We start from the raw sequence: 21677 nt of genomic DNA, 5'->3' as shown, positions 1-21677 counted from the left end.
AGAGAGAGAGAAATTCATGATTTTCACAGATAACTTAATGGGCACTGTTCTTCTGAACTAAAATCTACAATTCCATCTCTTCCAATCCCCTTTCACAAACACATCTGGGCTCCTTGTAGTCAGTTTTTTCGACAGAGGTGAGCACTGTGGAGTTAGTTTCTTCATGAAATTTTGAAGTTATGTAAAAATGAAAACTCTTTATATAAATGCTTTTAAATATTAATTTCTTCTATTGTAACTTGTAATTTAAATTGATTGCTTGGCATCACAGTCAAATTAATATCAAAAATCAAACCAATTTTTTTTTAATATAAAAAGAATTTATAAAAAGCATATAATTTATAAAAAATAAATCCATCATTACGTTTTTTGGGCATGTCTGCATATATACATGCTAACAGCCTATTATCTTCCATTCATCTGTCCATCCAGATGTAATAGAAGGCTCCCTATGGATGGATTTTCATGAAATTTGTACAGTAAGACCCCCGTATTCACGGGGCATACATTGAAAAGCCTACCGTGGATGGCAGAAACCACGGATATAAGCGAACACCTGCTGACCCCATATATAACGTGATTTTCTTGTACATAACACTGTGCTGCCACTTTATTAGGTACACCCCTGCTGTGCACACAAATGGTTTATCCCACAATGTTGCAAGTCAAATGACCACAGTTGTGGATATAAATGCAGCAGAACAACCTTTCTAGTATCAGATAAACGTACAAACCGTAACAAGAATGGGGAAAAGGAGTGATCTAATGGATTTCGAACGTGGCATGGTAGTAGGACAAAGTATGCTGGACAAAGCATCTCTGAAACAGCAGTTCTCCTGAACTTTTCATGTGCCACACTTTCAAGGGTGTATCGAGAATAGTGCAACGAACAGAAAACAACCTCTCAACATCTCTTACTGTGGAAGAAAATCGCTTTTGTTCATGAGAGCGGTCAGAGCAGGATGGCTAGAATTGTGCAAGCAAACAGATGGGCCACAATGTTGCACATCACGTCAGAATACAACCTTGGTGTGCAGAACAAAATATTGCAACAGACCACTAGCTGCACTTTGTGGTGAATGGGATATAACAGCCGACGGCCACATTGCGTACCTTTGTTATCAATGAAGAACAAGAGAGCACGCCTCCTGTAGGCACAGCAACACAGCACTGGAGTATCGAGTATTAAAAATCAGTTGCTTGGTCTGGCAAGTCAAAGTTCCTGGTGCATCAGGTTGATGGAAGGCTCAGAATTTGGCAAAAACAACAAATCCGTGGACCTGTCATGTCTGACAATTACTGTGCAAGGTGGTGGGGGCAGTGTTATGGTGTGTCGAATGTTTTCTTGGCACACGTTGGGTCCATTGATACCCATAGATTCACATCTGAATGCCACATCGTTGCTGAACAAGTGCATCCGTTCATGTTGACAGTTTATCCTCAGTCAGATGGTTACTTCCATCTGATCTCAATCCTATTGAACATCTTTGGAATGAGCTGGATAGGGCTGTTTGCTGCAGGCCTACACCTCCATTCTCAAGGAACTGCATGACACACACACACACACACACACACACACACACACACACACACACACACACACACACACACACACACACACACACACACACACACACACACATTTCTGCATGGTATTCCATTCCTGCACAATTTTCAGCATCTTGTTCAATCCATGCCTAGATGAATTCAGGTTGGTTTGAAGGCTAAAGGAGGCTCAACACGCTACTAGGTAGGTGTACCTAATAAAGTGTATATTATTATACACTTTATTAGGTACATAAAGTGTACTTTATTATACACAGTATATATGTATAATAAAGTTTAATTTATAAATTAAACAAACAGTAAGACATTACCAACATTAAATATGGTAATAATAAAGTACAGCAGACTCTCAATTTACCAGGATTGGATTAACTGTGACACTTCAAGACTCCAAATTTAAAAAAAAATCAACCAGAAATCATAAAATTTAAGTCCTAACTAGAATAGGTATAAACAGATATTTTGCAAGTCGTAAATAAGTGACAAGAACCGGTGTTATAAGACGTCAGTGGAAGGATAGCGTACCTATTATCTTGCAACCCCCGCTGTCTTCACAACTAATGCTCAAAATAAAAAAGAGAGACCAAATGTTTAGTTTGATTTGGTATGTTGCGGTGATTGTTGTGTTCCGTCGCACTGCAAAAGGACAAATGTTTTTTCGTCATTTGTGTCAGGAATGTCGGAACTTTTTTTTTTTTTTGTTTAGAAATCATGAAAATGATGGGCAAACACAAGAGTTGTGCTTTCAAATTAAACAAAAATTTGAAATTATTCAAAAGTTTGAAAACAGTGCATCCGTTAAATGTCTAAAGAGCCATTATAATGTTGGTGACCAAACCATACGCGACATCGTAAAAAATAAAGGGAAGTACCATATTGGACACGCGAGTAGTACGTGCTAAGTTTTTTCGTTTTTTTCCCCGTGGTTAACTGTGGGTAACTGAATCAGCGGATTGGGGCCACAATTGTATTTGGATTTCTTAAAAATATTTTCCAGCCAATTTAAAATTAGACAAATAGAAATCTGTCAATTATTTTTGATTTTTTCCATATACAATTTGTATGGGGAAAAAAAGAAATCCACGGGTTAATTGTAGTTTTAATGCAGTATTCTTATATTTAAACAGTTTGTGCACACCTCGTGTACACTGTTAGGTAAGACACGTGAACACGTCACTTGTTAAGTGATACGTAGATACAGGGAGAAAAGAGACAAAAAAAAAAAAATTGAGAGGAGAGTAATAAACATTATACAGTTGTAATTAAACTAAATGGCTAAGTTGAGAACAGAAACCTGTGGAGTTTTATTAAGTGTTCTATAATGTTATTCTCTCAGCAATTAATTGATAAGAAGTTAACTGTTTACTTTTCATTTCTATTAATCACAGAAAATGAAAAAAAAATCATTTGGTTTAAGAAAAAAATCAAACGTGCCTGAAATGTAATGCACTGCATACATTAGCTAATTTGTTTTGAAGTAATATTATTCTTTACATCTATTTATATATCACTTTATTTGATTTCATCAACTTCTGAGTTCCAGAAAATTTCTCCAATAGGACCAAGGTATGTCTGCCAGGCAAAAGTAGATGACATTGTAGAGCAGTTATCATCTTTTAAGGGCACTAAGATGATATTGTTCTACACATTAGCACTGATAATAAGAATAGGAGATATGAAGATTTAATTAATAAGAACAGAGCAATGTTGATAAAAAAAATTCACAAGTTAGGAGAGAAAATGAAAGTGTCTGCAACCTGCCAAGCACTGATAGGAGGGAGTACATAATGAGAGTTTTGTCAATCGATTCGGCCGGAAAAAAATCGATTTGGAGAAGGTCAAATTGATTGACAGTTCATGGGGTAGAATTTTTCACAGTATTGTCTGTGCTTGTTAACAGGAGAGACTTACAGGGATGGAATATGCTTAAATAGAAGGAGCGTAAGAATATTTTCTGATGCTACTGAGAAAGTATTGGGTTGGAAAACTGATAGCTTGGGGAGGATATAGAGACTAACAGATTAACAAGTAGCCACAGACATGGGTGTAAAAATGAGCCTTGCAATGCTTCTATTAAAACATGCATGGGCCTGAAAAGCAAAGTGTCAGGGACTTCAAGAATTGCTGGAGGTACTAGAACAAGCAAATACATGGGCTGTTTTAAGATTACTAAGAATAAAAACAGTTTAAGTTATACGTGTATATATACGCTAATGCTAGTAGCATAGTAAGTAAATTTGATGAATTTAAAGTACTGATCATATCATCAAATGTAGGCATTGTAGGAATAGCACAGACATGGTGTCATTCAAATAAAAGGGATTCAGAATTTTTTTTTTTTTATGAAAACTTCAAATACAAAAGGTATTAAAACCTATAATACTAATTACCATGGATGGGCTGAAGGGTTCAGAAGATGAAAGAAGGTACTTGTTGACATCAGACATAAATTTCTGTAGATTGTAATTTTCATGAAATGTGTGAGGGGAGGTTGTACCCAAAAACAGAAGTCAAAGGAATAAATAATGAAGAAGAAAAGTGAGTTCTGTGAGGTTGAAGATGGACAGTAAAAGAATGCTGACTGTTTCATGTATTGACTGGTTTAGAAGAGAGAAGATTAGGGAGGAATTATAGAAGCCAATTCAGAAGAACAGAACAGAATACATGGAAGTATCTACAAAAAAGTCATGTAGCAGAAACAAAATGTCTATGAGATAGAGGGTGCAGAGACAGGATTTTGTTAAGAGATGAGTCATTAATTAACCCAACTGCCATCTTTTGAATGGAGTCTAGAAGTCAGTGAGAGGTTATGGGAATACCACCTCAGATGTGGTAACACTACTCCAAAGTAGGTTGAATTCAAGATTTGTAGAATGAACAGCCGTTTGGAAGAAAAAGTAACACCGAGAGAGAACGAAAGAAAAAACTCAATTTTTTAGATGCAGAGGAAGCAATGTTTGTGATGTGCTTATGCCAAGAGAGAGTAGAACTCAGGGTAATCCCTAATATAATATAGATTTGTGATCTTGTCTAGAAATTTGAGTGTCATCAAAGATAAACACAGGAGCAGAATAATCCTTTGAAGCTGTTTGTGCAGGGCAAGGTTTCTCAAACTGGAAAGCAATTGTTATTGTTATTTGGTTTTTAGGAGCATTAGCAACTAAGGCCATATTGCTCCAGGGATATGCAGTGGTCATTCCCTGACCTTTCCGCATCCTCCATATTTGGTGGTGATGGGCTCAAACCCCGGTCTAATCAAGAAGCGTGTGCTACGCACTGCTGCTGGAAAGCAATGTGTTATCATCAAAAAAAAAAAAATCTATGGATAGTATTTCTGGTCAATGGAAGAAGGTCATTAATATATAAGAGGAAAAGAATGGGAGAAAGAACTGAATCTTGGAGAACACCATCATTGGTGGAGAACTTAGAAGACAGAGGCCATCTGCCATCACCCACAGTGAGGGGTCAGAAGGAAAACTGGATACCCAAAACTACAAAAAACAGTTGGCAAACCATAAGATAGAAGCTTATTTAGAAGACCTTTTTAGGCCAAATATGATCAAAAGCCTTTGAAATGTCAACAGCAACTGATTGAGTTTCATCCAACTTTTCCATTGAATGACAAATTCAATCCATAGATGGGTAACATAAGCCAGAATATCACCATTGGATTGACACTGACAGAATCCATACTGGCAATCACTGATCAGATCGAAGGTATCTAAATAGTTTAAGAGTAGACAGTTAATTGATTTCTACATTACTTTAGAAAGAGAAGTAAGTGCAATGGGACGATAACTGGATGAGAGGGATTTGTCACCCTTTTTAGAAACTGGCTGGATGTGAGTAAATTTCCAAACAGAAGGGAATACACCTTTGGAATAAGAAAGAGAAAAAAGAGACACAAAACAGAAGCATGTTCGTGGGGGGGGGACAAGTTTTGAGAACATGTGGAGAAATTTTTGCAGTAGTGAATTTTTGCCTCATATTGCATGAATGGCAAAATATAAAATAATCAACGGAGGGCACTGTTTACCATTCGCGCAAGTTGTTCTGTAATTGAGTTTATTTTCATGGCAAAAAGCGTGACACCTAGAACGTATCTTTGTGGGACTCTCTCCTCTTGGCAAAATACTTGAGAGTATGTGGATCCCGAACGAACTTGAAATTGGCGATTCTGTGCCGACTGTAGTTGGTGAGTAGTACTGTGTAGCCCACAGTACTTGCTTGTGTGAGAAAGAGTTCTGCACTTAACTCTTCGTGTGTTATATAGTTCAAGCACTTTTGAAGAGAAGATTAATGTAAGTTTCTCACTTTTCTCTTTCAGGGCCAAGAATGCTGGGAAGGGGGGGGGGGATGATGTTATTGCAGACGCAATTTGACCTGCAATTGGACATTATTGTTCTCGAGGATTGGCATGGTTGATATTTTCCCTTCATTTCCCGGATTTTGTCCCAGACTACTTTTAGCTAGTAGCCTGGGTTTATTTCCTCCATAACCCAGGTTCCCTTTGGCTCTGAGGTCACATATAGCATCCTTGGGCTAGTGCACATTTAAACAGGTGCCTCTGTAGCCAGGTGGGAAGGAGCAGCAGTGCGTAGCACACGCTTCTTGATTAGACCGGGGTTCGAGCCCATCATCACCAAATACAGAGGATGCAGAAAGGTCAAGGAATGACCACCGCATATCCCGGAGCAAAATGACCTCAGTTGCTAATGCTCCTAAAAACCAAATAACAAACAACAAGCATGTTTAAATGATATTAAATTTTCAGTCAGAGGATATTTGGCAGAATAGCCTCCAGGCTTTGTTTTGTGCCTTTTTTGCTGCTGTGCATTCTAAATTCCACCAACGTTTGGGAAATAGCATAAACTGGGTGAATATTTTTGGAATTGCAATTGCAGCTGCACAGACAATACTTTTCTGTGATGTATGTGAATGCATCATTGATGGGCTTCTGACTGATGGTAGCAAGGTCAAGATTTGCCAGATGTTGAAAAGAATTCCAATCAGCCTGATCAATCTTCCACCGTGGTAAACTAAATGCAAACATGGTCTACCACTAATTAGGGTGGTATTCGTGGGGAAGTGATCGCTTCCATATGGGTTTTCCTCCAACTTCCATGTCAGTGAAGAGAGATGAGAAGGGGAGCAGATAGAAAGATCAATAAAAAATGTACAGGTAGGCATGTGGAAGGTGTTTATTCCCACATTGGATAGGGAGAGATCATTGACAGTGAGCATATGCTCTATGATTCCAGCACTACTCCATTAAAATCCCCAAGTGGGGGGGATTGCATAACAGGTTCATCAAGGTCTTTCTTGGGATGTCAGTCTCAGGTGACAAATAAATAGATTAGATGATTAATAAAAAAACCCACTATCAGACAAACTGCTACAGCCTCTATGCTGGTTGTAAGTTTCAAAGGCTGAAAGGAGGGGGGGGGGGTTCTGGTTGCCACGTTTCCTCCTCTCACTGAACTACTATATAATACACTTTATATAATCAGGTTCAATACTTCTGTTGCTCGAAATGCCCATTTCTTCATGTGCTGGAATGGTCTCCTTTTAAATTCTTGGTGTTGACACGGTCAGGTGTGCGGGAGCATAAGCACACATGCCTTGAGTGACTGGGGTTCAAGCCCGTGACTGCTGAATACGGTGCTGTTTCTTGTATTCTGTGTATCTTGTAAACTCCTCTGACCGTTTGGTCATCCCGAAGTATAAACAGAAAATTTATTTATTTATTATAGGTCAAGAATACGTGAAACATGTACATGTGTGATTTGCATGGAAATGCCCTTTCAATTTGTCTTCTCCATGTAAATCATTTAGCCTTGATGTGACACCAATCTTTATGCGTGTGCATGCGAGAGTGTGTGCATGCTATAACTTTTTATTTTTATTTTTTTAGGACACTAGTTAATTGTTTAAAATTTTTATATTATACACATTAGTACAGTGGACCCCTGCTTTACAATATTAATCTGTTCCAGAGACCATCATATCGTGAAAATATTGTAATGTGAACTCAATAACACTGTTTTTTAGTAATTCTTTCCAAGAATTTAGTTATATACCTCCTTAGCTCTCTAAAAGGTGAGTTTTATAATGGAAATTGTACATGATTAAAACATTTGATTAAAACTAATATATTGATAAAAGCACAATGCAAAAAATCACTTCAAATAAAGGATGCAAAAACAAAACATGCAGCCAACACGTTTATAAACACTACTATTGGCTGAGAGGAAGGACCGCAGTCAGAGACAATCATAAGCCCATCCCATTGTAAATTGAAGACAATCATAAGCCCATCCCATCGTAAATTGGAGATAATCATAAGCCCATCCCATCGTAAAGAGAAATAAGTAGGTGCCAGTTAACATAACTACTGATTAGTGGAATCAGGTGCTTTAATTTCAAAAACCAATTCAAATCATTAAAATTCACTACACTTTCATCATTATCGTATGTTCGGTTATAAGAATCAATTTTCAACACCTTTGTGATATTTTTCTAAAGGACATTTCTGGAGGTCATTATCATAAAACAATAAAATCAATTTACAGTTTCCGGTTTATTGGGCTTTTCTGTTAGTGCAATCTATTATAAATGGGTAGTAAACTCGATTTTATTGCATTTTTGATAATACCGATAGCTGGAGTTCTGTGGATTTTTATGTTATTATGGTGAAATTTGTTTCCTCTTCGATCATATAAAAAACATAAATAAATTTTCATAAATAAATCTTCTCTTCATTCCTACTTTTAAGCTTTGTAAGCTTGTTACTCCGCATCTCACTTGTGCGTATTGTGTTAATTGCAATTTGTGCATGCCATGTTCTTTGTTATTGATTGCTTATCTTTTTTACTATTTTAAATTTTACAACCCTACCAAAAATGTCAGTGAGCAGAAATATCAATTAGTTAGCCTGTACTATACATATTACAGTATTAATTAAACTATGTACATAAGCGTAAATTTATTTTTATTTTGTCAACCTGTGGAAACTATTCTTCTGATTTTCATATATCATTTAATTTTGTTAATTTGTAATATAATAAAATGTAAGTTTGTGATCTTTACTTTTATAGCCTGTGGATAATATTACTCCTATTTTCACTTATTAGAATCGCCGTTTAACAGAATTAAAATTCAATTTGCAAAAGTGATCACAATAACTGGTGGCTATCACATATCATACAGTGAACGGTATTTTATTATAAAGAGTGCATCGTAAAGTGATTTGATCGTACAGTGAACCAATTGTAAAGCAGGGGGGGGGCCCACTGTATTTGCTTCTGTGTGCTCTGCCATTTCACTTTGGTATTTCATTCAAGTATTCAAGTTACTTAATTAATCTTTATATTAATATAATGTTCTAAGTATTAAAATAATGGTAATATAAAGATTAATTAAGAAGAGAAATAGCCTTGCTGAAAGAATGGCAGAAATGTCAAAGAAATCCTCACTTGCCCATACATCAGGATTGCAACCCCCAGAAGCCGGAGAGATTGAAGTCTAGGAACCCCTCATGGAAGCTAGGCGAGAAACTTATCAAGTCACATTTTAATGCTGACCAGACCTGGCGCGAAGACTGGACTACTTCAAATCCCGACCACCTGGGCTTAGTCAGTGATCCATGCAGAGCTGTTCCAGGTTTCAACTTACCAAGAAAGGAATGGACATCCCTGAACAGAATCCGAACAAATCATGGAAGATGCAAGTTTTGGCTGCATAAGTGGGGAAAAACTGAAAACCCATTCTGCGACTGTGACAACGTGCCCCAGACCATCCAGCATGTCATCTCGGGGTGCCCAAAGAGGAGATTTGAAGGCTCCATCCAAGATCTACATAGTGTTACTGATGATGCTATTAAGTGGCTGAATAAACTGGACATTACATTTTAATTCATCAAATGTTACTTATAATTTTTTTTCTGTAAATATTGTTTTTAGGCTTATTGTAATTTATTTATTTATTTTTTTTAACATTGTTACAAATGTATCCTCATTTTTTGCCATACGAAATAATAATAATAATAATAATAATCTTTATATTTTATGGTTAGTATTATTGTGATGGTCATGGAGTTAACTTGCTTTTGCAATGGTCCATAAATTTGTATATATGCATACACTTTATATAATCTTTAATAATACTACTTACTTTAATATCACATAATAAACAAATAAATAACAAAATTACAAACCTTTGGTCATATTGTATATTGAAGTCCCAAGCATGACTTGGCCTGTAAATTCTACTGCAGGAAAATTTGATTCTGCAACATACTTGAAATCCACTTCAATGACTGCCTTTCTGTTACCACAATTAGGAAAATATAAAATTAAAATAAATAAAATATTAAGGAATCAAAGCCTTTTCTTAACAACACAATAGATATATGTCTCTGAAAAGTGTAAAGTAAACAATTTCCCAAAATGTAAGAGGTGTGGGGAGAGTATAGGGAGTGTCACAAGTTACAACTTTATAATGCTATTAATGCTATATTTTTAAATAAGTTGTTTCAAATATCAAAATTTTTGAGTTCATGTACCATACTAGTTTACTCTCTGTGATGACCAACCATATGGGTATGAAAAAATATCAGAAACTGATATAAAAAAAACCAAGACACTGAAAATAAAGTAAATTACACAAGCCTTTCCCAAAAAAAAAAAAAAAAAAAAAAAAGCTGTCACAGTTTCTTGATCAGCAAGCATTTTGGAAATATCACTTAGTTTGTTTTCTTTATGTAGTTTACATGAATTATAATGAACTACATTCCCCTTTTGTCATTAGATGTCCAATAGTTGCATTTCTTCTAACATGAGATATAATATAAAAAATTGTGTATAATTTTCCATATATATATATATATATATATATATATATATTGAGGTAAACTTCTCTTATTATTTTACAAATATATATATATATATATACAAAGGGTACTAGGAAAGTTTTGCAATACAGCTTTGTTTATTTAATTTTTTCAAAGTAATTTCCTCTACATTCAATACACCTCTCCATCCTCCGAAACCAATCTTTAAACCAGTTCTGCCAAGTTTCACTAGGGAGTAAAGCACACTCGTTGTCCCAAGCCCGTAGAAGGTCCTCATTACTGGAAAACCGCCTCCCTTTTAGCTTCATTTTCACATGCGGGAACAGTGCAAAGTTGCAGGGAGCAAGGTCTGGACTGTAGGAAGGGTGCTCGAGAAGTTTCAGTCCTGTCGTGGTCAAATATTCGGTGCAGGCTTTGGCGCGGTGAGCTGCAGCATTATCGTGATGGAGGCACCAGGTGTCCATTCTTGACTTTGGCCGCAAGTTCTTCATACATCCAATGACTTTAGGCAGGCATTGTTCAGTATACCACTTAGCTGTGACTGTCTTCTGCGTGTCCAAAATGACACGTTCCACAATTCCACTCGATTTGAAAAATACAGCTATCATTTTCTTCTTTACAGATTGGGATTTTCTGACAATTACGGGTGTGTCGTCTTCATCAAAGACCCAAACTTTGTTTTGAGCCTTGGTCGGCAGATCGTAATAGTACAGCCAAGTCTCGTCACCTGTCACGATGTTGTTCACATACCGAGATTGTCCCTTATCAAACTTTTTTAACATCTCCCGGCACCAAGTCACACGTCGTGTCATCTGCTCTTCAGTCAGTTGATGCGGCACCCAGAGAGAACAAAGTTTCTTCACGTGCAAATGATCTTGCAGAATCGAACGAATTGCTGGTGCATTTAGGCCCAAAGTATCCTCTATCTGTTGGTAGGTCACTCGCCTGTTTTCGTCAAGCATTTTCCTCACAGCAGTAACGTTTTCCTCCGTAACTGACATTCGTGGCCTTCCCGGCCTCTCAGAATCCTCCAGAGTGAAATTTCCCCTTTGGAATTCTCTATACCACCTGAATATCGTTGTATGATGTGGACAATCATCATCTAGTGCAAGAGTCATTTCTTCTAAGCACTGGTCTATGGTTAAACCACGCACGAAATTATACCGCAAAACTGTCCTTATCTCATTTCGTGACCACGATGCCATCGCAAGCACTTTACACTCTCACTACTAATGAATAACTGAGCCCATTGGCTTGGCGCGGCGGCTACTATGCACGTATGAACATGTCTCAACATGCAGCAACAAGCAGCTTCCTGTGATTCATTGTTGCGTCATATTGCAAAACTTTCCTAGTACCCTTTGTATATATAGTAGTAATATATAACAGTTAAGAAGCAAAATAAGCAGAAAAAGGAAAATAACAAAAGTTATATAGTATGTCTAATGCCCCAAAATGCACAGTGCAGCAGTAGAGGAAGCAAAAGGATATAAATAATGTGTGGTTTGTAGAAATAAAGTGTCTGTGAAAATGGAAATGAAAAGTACACAAGGTGCCAGAACTAACAGAAGTTTAAGGGATAGCACAAAGTGGAAGTGAAATAGTAGTTAAACAGGTGAAAGAATTTGAAAAACCTAGTGCAAAAATGAACTGGGACTGAGGGGGAAAAAAAAAAAAAAGGAATATACAAGTAAATAAATAAATAAATAACATTATGTTCAGATATGGGAGGGCAATTTTAGAAAGAGGTCGAATCAGGGGACGCTCCATATATCCTCAATCCTATTGCTATTTTCGCCTTCTTTTCTCCCCATCCCCACACCTAGAATTTACCGCTCCCTATACAATTTGGTTGTCTATACTTTTTCATGCACTTCACATACATTTGTATTATATTCCACATTACACTTTTGTAAATTTGTATATATTTTAATTTACATTGCGTAAGGACTACCTTGTCTATTGGTATTACAATAAAAGCCACATATTTGACCCCCCCTTTTTTCTAATACTATAGACAAGTTTGGAAACGCAGTGCCTAATACATGGTCAGGAGTAGTCCCCTGATGAATTTCCTGGCTATGTATCATATTTTCATCTACTATATTCAGATTTTGCATATTTGCCATCCCCTAATTCGATCTCTTGTTAAAATTTCCCTCCCATATCTGAATATAGTGTTATTTATTTATTTATATACTTGTATATTCCTTTTTTTTCCCCCCTTAGTTCCAGTTCATTTTTGCACTAGGTTTTTCAAATTCTTTCACCTGTTTAACTACTACTTCACTTCCACTTTCTACTATCCCTTAAACTTCTCTTAGTTCTGGCACCTTGTGTACTTTTCATTTTCATTTTCACAGACACTTTATTTATTTTAGTAGCAATTATGGTTGTTGAGTATTTTCTGCATATAGCAGTGTCCCAGGTCCGTAAACCTTTATTATTATTTTTATTATTAATAATATCCAAAACACTGTTGCTTCCTTCAACACACACACACACACACACACACACACACACACACACACACACACACACACACACACACACACACCTGCCAACTTTTGACTTTGAAAACCAATTTGGAAACTTTGAAAACCCCGGTCTAATCAAGAAGCATGTGCTATGCACTGCTGCTCCTGCCCACCTGGCTACGGAGGCACCACACAGACCAGGCTGAGAAAAATTCTACCCCTGATGAGTTCGACAAGGAGATGCAATATCTCCGAAGTTGTTTACTGCTGCCCCTGAGAAAGCTTTCAGAAGATTAGACTGGTAACAGAAAGGAGTCAATGTGAACAAAGAGTATCTAAACCATTTATGATTTGCAGATGACATTGTGATCATAAGCCGCAATCCCAAAGAATTAGAGGAAAATCTTAATCAGTTATGCAGAGTTAATAGGATTTCGGACTAAAGATGAATATGGCTAAAACAAAAGTAATGATCAACAAGTATGTCACATAAAGGAATGTAATCATTGAAGGAGCAGTAATTGAAAAGGTTTCTTGATTAGTCCGGGGTTCGAGCCCGTCACCACCAAATACGGAGGATGCGGAAAGGTCCGGGAATGACCACCGCATATTCCCGGAGCAATATGGCCTTAGTTGCTAATGCTCCTAAAAACCAAATAAACAAACAAACAAACAATTGAAAAGGTGGATTCATATACTTATCTGGGACAAGTCATTAGCTGTAATAATGATAAATGGATGAAGTTAAGAGAATGATAAATTTTGGATGGATAGCATTCAGAAAATATAGACATACTGAGGAGCAATATCCCAATTTGTTTGAAACGTAAAATAATGAACCATTGCATGCTCCCCAGCTATGGAAGTGAAACTTGGGCGCTCACCAAAAGAATGGAAGAGAAGCTGAAAACCATATAGCAAAGAATGGAACAAATTATATTAGGAATCAGACTGCTATTTCACACTGATGAACATCAACATATGGATTAGGCAGCAAATGCAAGTAAAGGACATTCTCGGCAAAACTACAGAACTTAAATTGACTTGGGCAGGACACATAGCTCAAAGACAATGACAGATGGACCTAGAAAATAACAGAATGGTTCCCAAGAGGAGCTAAAAGGAAACACGGAAGACAACAACGGAGATGGACAGGTGAAATTCACAAGTTCGTGGGTAGTAAATGAATGGCTATTGCACAAAACAGAAGAAACTGGAAAGTTGCTGGGGAGGCCTTCAGCCTGCAGCCGAATGAAAACAGCAAGTTACTCTATGTTATCAACTACAGCTCTTGGCAAAATGCATGGCAACACCGCACTTTCTGTACCACCACCACACTCTTATCACAAAATCAGCAACTGTCGCCTTGCTCAGCTGATTTGATTTGGTAGTTGTTGGCGCATTGGCTTCTGTGGCCATATTGCATCTCCCAAGGTTTTTGCAGTACTTTGATCCAAGCCCGAGGCGGGAATCGAACCCGCGACCTTTGGGTTGCCGGGCAGGTACCTTACCCACTCGGCTAGCCCGGTCGGCTGCCTTGCTCAGCATTACAGGATAAGTTGTTGTTGCCTTAAATGTGTCTTCAACTCTTTTGCAGTAATCGTCAAAAATTGCTAGGTACTGGGTGGTTTGTTCTCAGTTAACAGTTGTTCTCTGTGAGATTTCTATTTTTTGCTCAGTATTTGTGTCGTGTAAGATTAATATATCACATAATTGTGTGAATAGTCTGGATGACATCTGTTACATATGTGGAGAAGTCACATTAGCTTCAAGAAGGCAGCCCTTAACTTGAGCCATAAAAAAGGCCTACTTCGTGTACTTCAGGTACAAAGTAAATAACTAGAACAAGAACTGAGCTCCACACACACATGCTGCACTACCTGTTCATCAAAATTCAATGCATGGGTGAATTGAAAGGAATGTTTTATACCTTTTGCATTGCCCATATTATGGAGAGAGCCAACAAATCACATCACAGACTTCTGTATGGTGCCTCCTATTAGAAAAGGGATGACAATGAAGAAAAAGTGGACTGCGATGTACCCAAATATACCATCTTCAATTCGTCCCGTGCTACGCGGTGAAGTACTACCTATTCCTGAACCACCCGACCATTTTTCTGTGCACTCTGATGAAGATGAAGACACTGATGAACATCAACTTGATATACGTGAAGAAGTATACCAGCAGTCTACGTAAAGGGGGAACCACCACTTTGTCCAAATCTTTACTTTCTGAACCACACAAGGGTCACAGAAAGTGAGTTTAACAACCTCATCAGGGATCTCGAACTGCCGAAAAATAAGGCACAGCTTTTGGCCTCAGGGCTAGAACTGTGGAATCTTCTAGATCAGGGGTGGCCAACTAAATTTGTGATGCGATCTACTTTTTTTCTTCAAAATGTGCCGCGATCTACCATCTCAAGAATTTCATTGCAAATGGTTAAAAAAGTTAATCAACACATATTAAAAAATGTTGTCTTTAAATTTAAATACAATTCAGATTTCTTATTTTAAATTCATACATATTTAAATTTTTAATTTATGCGAAGTTTGTGTCTTCGTGTCATCTGCTAAGCTTTCAAAATCGGGAATATACTGTGATAAGGTGAACCGTAAAGAACCTTCTGTATGCAAGTCCATAAGAATAGATATGTGGAACCAAAACAGGAATTTAATAAAAGTTCACTGAATTTTTTTACATTTGGGTACTTTTCTCGGCAAACATATTTTCAAAAGTCTTTTTCTGATTATTTAGCTTTTAGGAAGATATCGTTTCGCAATGTAATAATTTCATTTTCAAGTAATATTTTCTCCATATGAAAAATCTCAGCGATTTTTTTCTTCAATTTGTTTCGTATCTAAGTCGACATTAAATGGATAAGAAATATATTGAACAATGTCTTCAATTGTTTCAAAGTCATCCACAACTTCCTCAATTTCAGAAACATATTTCTCACTATTAAATTCAAAAACAGGATATTTTTGCAGATGAACTTTCATATTTGCAAAATAATAGAATTTTTTTTCTTTGAGATCCTTAGCCATTGCCAAAAATTGATATTTATATGCAGAAATATTACTAATTATGCCACCCACATTTTTATTTTTTCCCTTATAATTCCAAATTCAGATCACTTAATTTACTGGTAAAATCTGCCAAAAAATCCAGATCACACAACCACTCTGTATCTTGTAGCTGCTGATAATCATCTCCCCTTTGATCAACAAATTTTTTAATTTCATTCAGCAAATTTCGAAATCTCTGTAGAAACTTACTCCGACTCAGCCACCTCACATCTGTGTGTAATATCAGATCTGGTTCTTTTTCATCGAGTTCATTTTGAAAAGTCTCCTTTGAAGAGATTGTCCTCTGATGGAATTCACAATTTTGAAAGTGATGTCCATAACACTTAGAATTTAATATTTTGTTGGCTAACACTTGTTGGTGGATAATACAGTGGTAACTCAAAAAATCTGGGAATTCACCATCCTTTTGGCACAATGCGATGATCCATTAAGATGCCCTGTCATTGCTTTGGCTCCATCTGTTGTTATTGATACGAGCTTAAATAGTGGTACTTAAATTTTTTCGATAAAATTTTTGAATGTGTTAAATATATCAAGACCTCTAGTTCTTTCTTTTAACAAAACCATACCCAGCGGTTCTTCTCTAGTGCCAGAATCATCGAAAACCATTCGAATAAAATCGAGCTATATCACTGACGTCTGTAGATTCATCCAGTTGTAAAGAAAAGGACACACAATTAGGAATATAAGCGTGCAATTGTTCACTCACATTTTTACTAATTTTTTGATGTGTTGCATCACAGTATTTCGAGATAATTACAGATATTGAAGAGCACTTTTACTTTCATTTTCGTTCTTAAAATTTTCAAAAAGAGAATCTGTTATTTCTAAAAATGCATCTTTGATGAATTGACCATCAGAAAATGGTTTGCATTTTTTTGAAACAAGATGACTCACTTTAAATGATGCTACAGTTACTGCTTTAGATTGTAAATTAGGTGTCACGAAGAAATTTTGTTGCGTGAATAATTAAAGTTCTTTTAATTTATTTTTTCTAAGGTCACTATTAGGTGGAAAATCCTATTGGTATTTACTATAAAGATATTAATATCATTACTAAATACTGAAAGCGGTAAGGGAGCCTAACATAGAGTACGTTGAAGTGCCTTTCTAAATTTCCTTTTTTGAGTCTAGCCACAGAAGCATTGCAAATCAAACAACAACATTTTTCTTTTATCATTACAAAAAAAGTATTCTAGTTCCCACTCTTGATAAAAACGGTACGTTTTACTCTTTTTCATAGTATTCATTTTAAATCAAGGGATATTAAATTAACGTATAAGTACTGTCCAGTTATTAATATTAATTAAGCTAAATAAGAATTCGACACATACACTATGCTCTCCACGACATAACTGCATGAATTTTCACTAGACAACAGAGTAGCACTCTGTGCACTAGACAAGCCTAGCTGCTGCACGGCGACAAGAGTAGTCACGTGGTTCAACGGATTTGTAATAAGCATATGCAGCGGGGTGCATAATAATAACATATAGATTTTGACTCATCTATTTTTTATATATGTTCAAAATTCGTCGTGATCGATCGAAATTAAAGCCGCAATCAACTTGTTGGCCACCCCTGTTCTAGATCATTCTGTGAAAGTGACAACATTTCATACTCAAAATAAAGACTATGATAAATTCTATCAAACAAAAGGGGATCTCACTGTTTGTAAGGATGTTGATGAATGGTCTAATGGTAGCAATGAACATGAGGCAAGTTCCTGAAGAATGGCATCTACTTACAGATGCTTCTAAGATTAGCCTTGAGGGTGAGTTATTACAGAATGGAAATATGCTGCCTTCAATACCTCTTGTGTATGCCATCCACAAAAAAGAAACATATGCAAACAGGGAGAACATCCTCTTAGGTGTACACCATCAGAAGTAGGAGTAGCAGATATGTGGCGATTTAAAGGTAATCGTCATTTTATTAGGACTACAAACAGGGCCGGTTTTTAAACTTGTGGCCCTAAGCTATAACATTTATAGCCCTTCTCTCTCTCTCTCTTACAGTTCATTATGTCTATTGCATTTAAGATGGACCGAGGTTCCTTTGTAATGTGAGGCCCTAAGCTGTAGCTTGTTCAGCTTATGTGTAAATCCGGCCCAGACTACAGAAGAGTTACACTAAGTTTTGTTGCTTTCTCTGCGAGTGGGATAGTAGTGTCAAGGATATACACTACCAGAAGAGGAGTTGGCCTCAACAAAAATCATTAACATCTGGAATGAAAAGCATAGCATTTGAACCTCAAGTAGATCCAAATAAAGTTTTGCTTCTGCCACTCCACATCAAACTGGGACTGATGAAAAATTTCACGAAGGCTTTGGAAGTGAACGGTCCTGCATTCACATACTTGCAAGAGACTTAGTACAGAGAAGATTAAAGCAGGCGTTTTCATTAGTCCACAAATAAGGCTACTTTTCAAAGATGAACAGTTCAAATGTGCCCTTAGTGATAGTGAGAAATCAGCGTGGAAAGCCTTTCAAAATATTTTGACTACTTTTCTAGGAAATGTTAAAACTGGCAGCTACAGGCAGATTGTGGAAGATTTCATTACTTCTTAAAAAAAACTGGGGTGCAACATGTCACTGAATATGCATGTCTTGCACTCACACCTGGATTTCTTCCCACCAAACTGTGGTGCTGTCAATGACAAACATGGTGAGTGTTTCCAACAAGATATCGCAGTGATGGAACAAAGATACAAAAGCAAATGGAGTGCCACCATGTTACCTGATTATTGTTGGATAGTGAAAAGGGATGCTTCCGAAATTGAATACAAGCGAAAGGCGAAAAGGTTCCACATCTGATAGAGGTATGTTCTTAGCTACATCTTACTGCCATATGAATACAAAAAACTACTTTTTCCAAAAACAAGAGTCAATCTGCCATTTGAAGCACTATTTCAATGTTTAGCACCCCAAAATCTAAAAAGCTTACTTTCATGCCCGTAACAAGATACGACCCAAAATTTGTTGTTCAGTGTTATCAGCATGCTTACCCTATTTAAGATTGCTTTCAACAGAATTCTCTTCCTTGAGTAGATCAATTTGTCTTCTTTCAAAACTTCTTTTGAATCATGAACTGGATTTGGATGACTCAGTATCACTCACTAGTTATCACTTATATTTTTCAAATCATAAAAAGCTGCTCATAAGGATTTTATTTAAATTCTAACCTTCTAGCCTCTTCTTTAGACAGACTTGTCAGATAGTGCCACTTTCTACTAGTCTACTAGTTAACATTTACCCATACATATGCTTCAAAATCTTTTTGTTTTCAGTAGCATGCATTAATTAAAGCTGTTTAATTTATCTTCCTTTTAATACTTCTTTCTTGAACCATAGTAAATATTGCATTTCATCCATTACCAAAAGAAGTCATGCAACTTCTTTGTAGCATGTAATTAATAAGATGACAAGGACAGTCCATTACCACCAAGTGCTCAATCTTCTCCTTTAATACCTGTGCTACCCCAATTGTTTGTCTTACCATAAAAGGACATTATCAACACTTAGTGCCAGACAGGTTTTTTAAAAGAATACCACAAGTTTTCACATTTCTCAGAAGAAGATGCTGTACTAACTATGGAATCACCATGGACTTCACAGTCAGCAAGTTGTTAATCATTAGAATAAGCCTCCTTCACAGGTAACTGATATTGGAGAAATTCAAAGGCCTGTTGGATAGGTAGTGTTTTTTTTTTTTCCCTCTCCCCTTGTACTGTATGGCCAATAAAGGAAAAAAAGCATTATTAATATGATATCTGAAAATAATAATATTACTAATTAAAATTAATTAAAATCATATCTTAAATTCACTGTTAAAAAAAAAAATGATAGTTTAAAATGAAGTTTGAGTTTAAAATAGTTATACCGCTAACTAACCCTTTTCCAAGTAATATGCTCATCTGATGCCACTGATTATCAGCAAGAAATCGGTCCTCATTGAGCTTTAAGTTAAGAGTCTGTGTGACTTCTGACATGACTGTGAATACTGGTACACCTTTTCTTAAGGATATCTGTAAAATTATTTCAACAGTAATCATTCTCTTTGTTGAAGAAATCATTCATATTATTCTTTAATATTTCATTCAATTAGATACTTTTATCTATTTAACTTTACATATTTAAAGAGCACTGATTTATCTTTATGGCAGTACAGTTGTTATTCCATTTGACTCCCATTTCAAAAGTGGTTGCACCATTTGGCCTTCCATCATCAGTAACAGGTGGATTTCTAAAAGCTTTTCAAGATTTTAGAAATCCATCTGTGATTTTAGAAAAGGCTGGATTTTAGAAATCCAGCTTTTTTTTTTTTTTTTTTTACTTCTGTTATATCCACCTATTTGTAACTGCATTGAAGTTGAAATACTACATTAATTTGAGAGAAAAACTTAAACAGTAAAAAGAAGAGTAACATATTAATATGTGAGGAGGATATTTTGGAGGATGCTTAGGCACCAGTGTGTTATGGTCTGCCTTTTACCCTCTGTACATAATGTTTCCATTCTTATATTTTTGTAATTCTTATACAAATCAAGTCAATTCACATATCTCTGGTGTAGTGGATTTAATATTCTGCTCATGGATACATTTTCCTGAGTTTCTGCTAGCACTTACCATAAGCCTAATCTTGCTGTAAATTGACTACTTTTCAACAACTGCCAAAGAACTTCCAGGGAAATGTACCCAACGGTGAGCTGTGAATATTTTAACAATGGGCTTGCACTTTTGCCAACTTTTTGATGTGAAACATCCTTTTGGAGGAGGGGGGGGGTACCTACCGAGTAAATCTAATCGGTCACAGAAGTGACGTCACCTGCGGCGTCTGCCAGAGGTGCTTCCCACGCTCGGACAACTAGTCTGTGTGGGACACACTAGTAGTGTGATTAGATTAGAGCGTGCGACGCATTTTTCGTGACTAGTATGATATCTCGAGTTCTAACTGTTTGGAATTTTTGAATAGTATGACGTAACAACCATGTGATGTCATATAGTGATGCGAAGGATGTTTCACATAAAACCATCTACCGCTCGTGCTCAGCAGACGCGCAACTTTTTTATTCTTTTTTTTTTACAACTAGGGGAAATATAATGGATACATTTTTCTTGTGATAAAATTTTAATATTGCGAATACAAAATAACAAAAATATTTCCCATATTACAAATAACGAATTATCACAAAACATTCTAGAATATAAAAACAAATATTACAGAAAAAACAAACTGTTCTAGAAAAGGTACACAAAAATCATAGATTACATGAAAAAAATATTGCACAAATATTCAAGAAAAATTTCTTTAAAAAACTGCCATATGAAATTTACTCCTTTATTAATATTGACATAATGATCCGGATCAAATTGAAGCAATGGTTTTCCATTTAGATGTATGGTTATCATAATATGCAACGTGTTTATTTTTCAACATTATTCATTCATTTATTCAATTATTCACACAATATTATTCATTACGCTGAAAGCTCACTCAGTTTCAGCACTGCTAATCGCAATGGTTTCAAAGATATTTCTGGCTTTCTTAATTGTAAAGGGAATTTCACTCGATTTTAAAGATAAACTGTCTTCGACAAAATCACTAAAATCATTAATTTTTATTTCATATTTTATCAAAAAACAAATTTCTTATTTGGTTTTCACAGTCTTGCCACCAAGACGAAAGTTCTTT

At 36.2% G+C, this 21677-nt stretch overlaps 1 protein-coding gene across 1 annotated transcript in view; it reads right to left on the bottom strand.

Annotated features, from left to right (window-relative positions):
• The window catches only part of axo (axotactin), a 564741-nt gene that overhangs the window by 357558 nt on the left and 185506 nt on the right, over window positions 1-21677 (bottom strand). The window contains exons 10-11 of the mRNA XM_090371184.1: window positions 19877-20010; window positions 9782-9891 (exon numbers count right to left, since the gene is read on the bottom strand). Coding sequence (XP_090227310.1) covers window positions 9782-9891; window positions 19877-20010 — 244 coding nt within the window. The remainder of the gene's footprint in view (window positions 1-9781; window positions 9892-19876; window positions 20011-21677) is intronic.

Source organism: Mastigoproctus giganteus, chromosome 4 (genome assembly GCF_048544385.1).
Source record: "Mastigoproctus giganteus isolate SK-2022 chromosome 4, ASM4854438v1, whole genome shotgun sequence".
Classification (NCBI taxonomy): Eukaryota; Metazoa; Arthropoda; class Arachnida; order Uropygi; family Thelyphonidae; genus Mastigoproctus; species Mastigoproctus giganteus.
The sequence above is the reverse complement of the archived record's forward strand: the minus strand, read 5'-3'. Positions and strand labels throughout refer to the sequence as shown.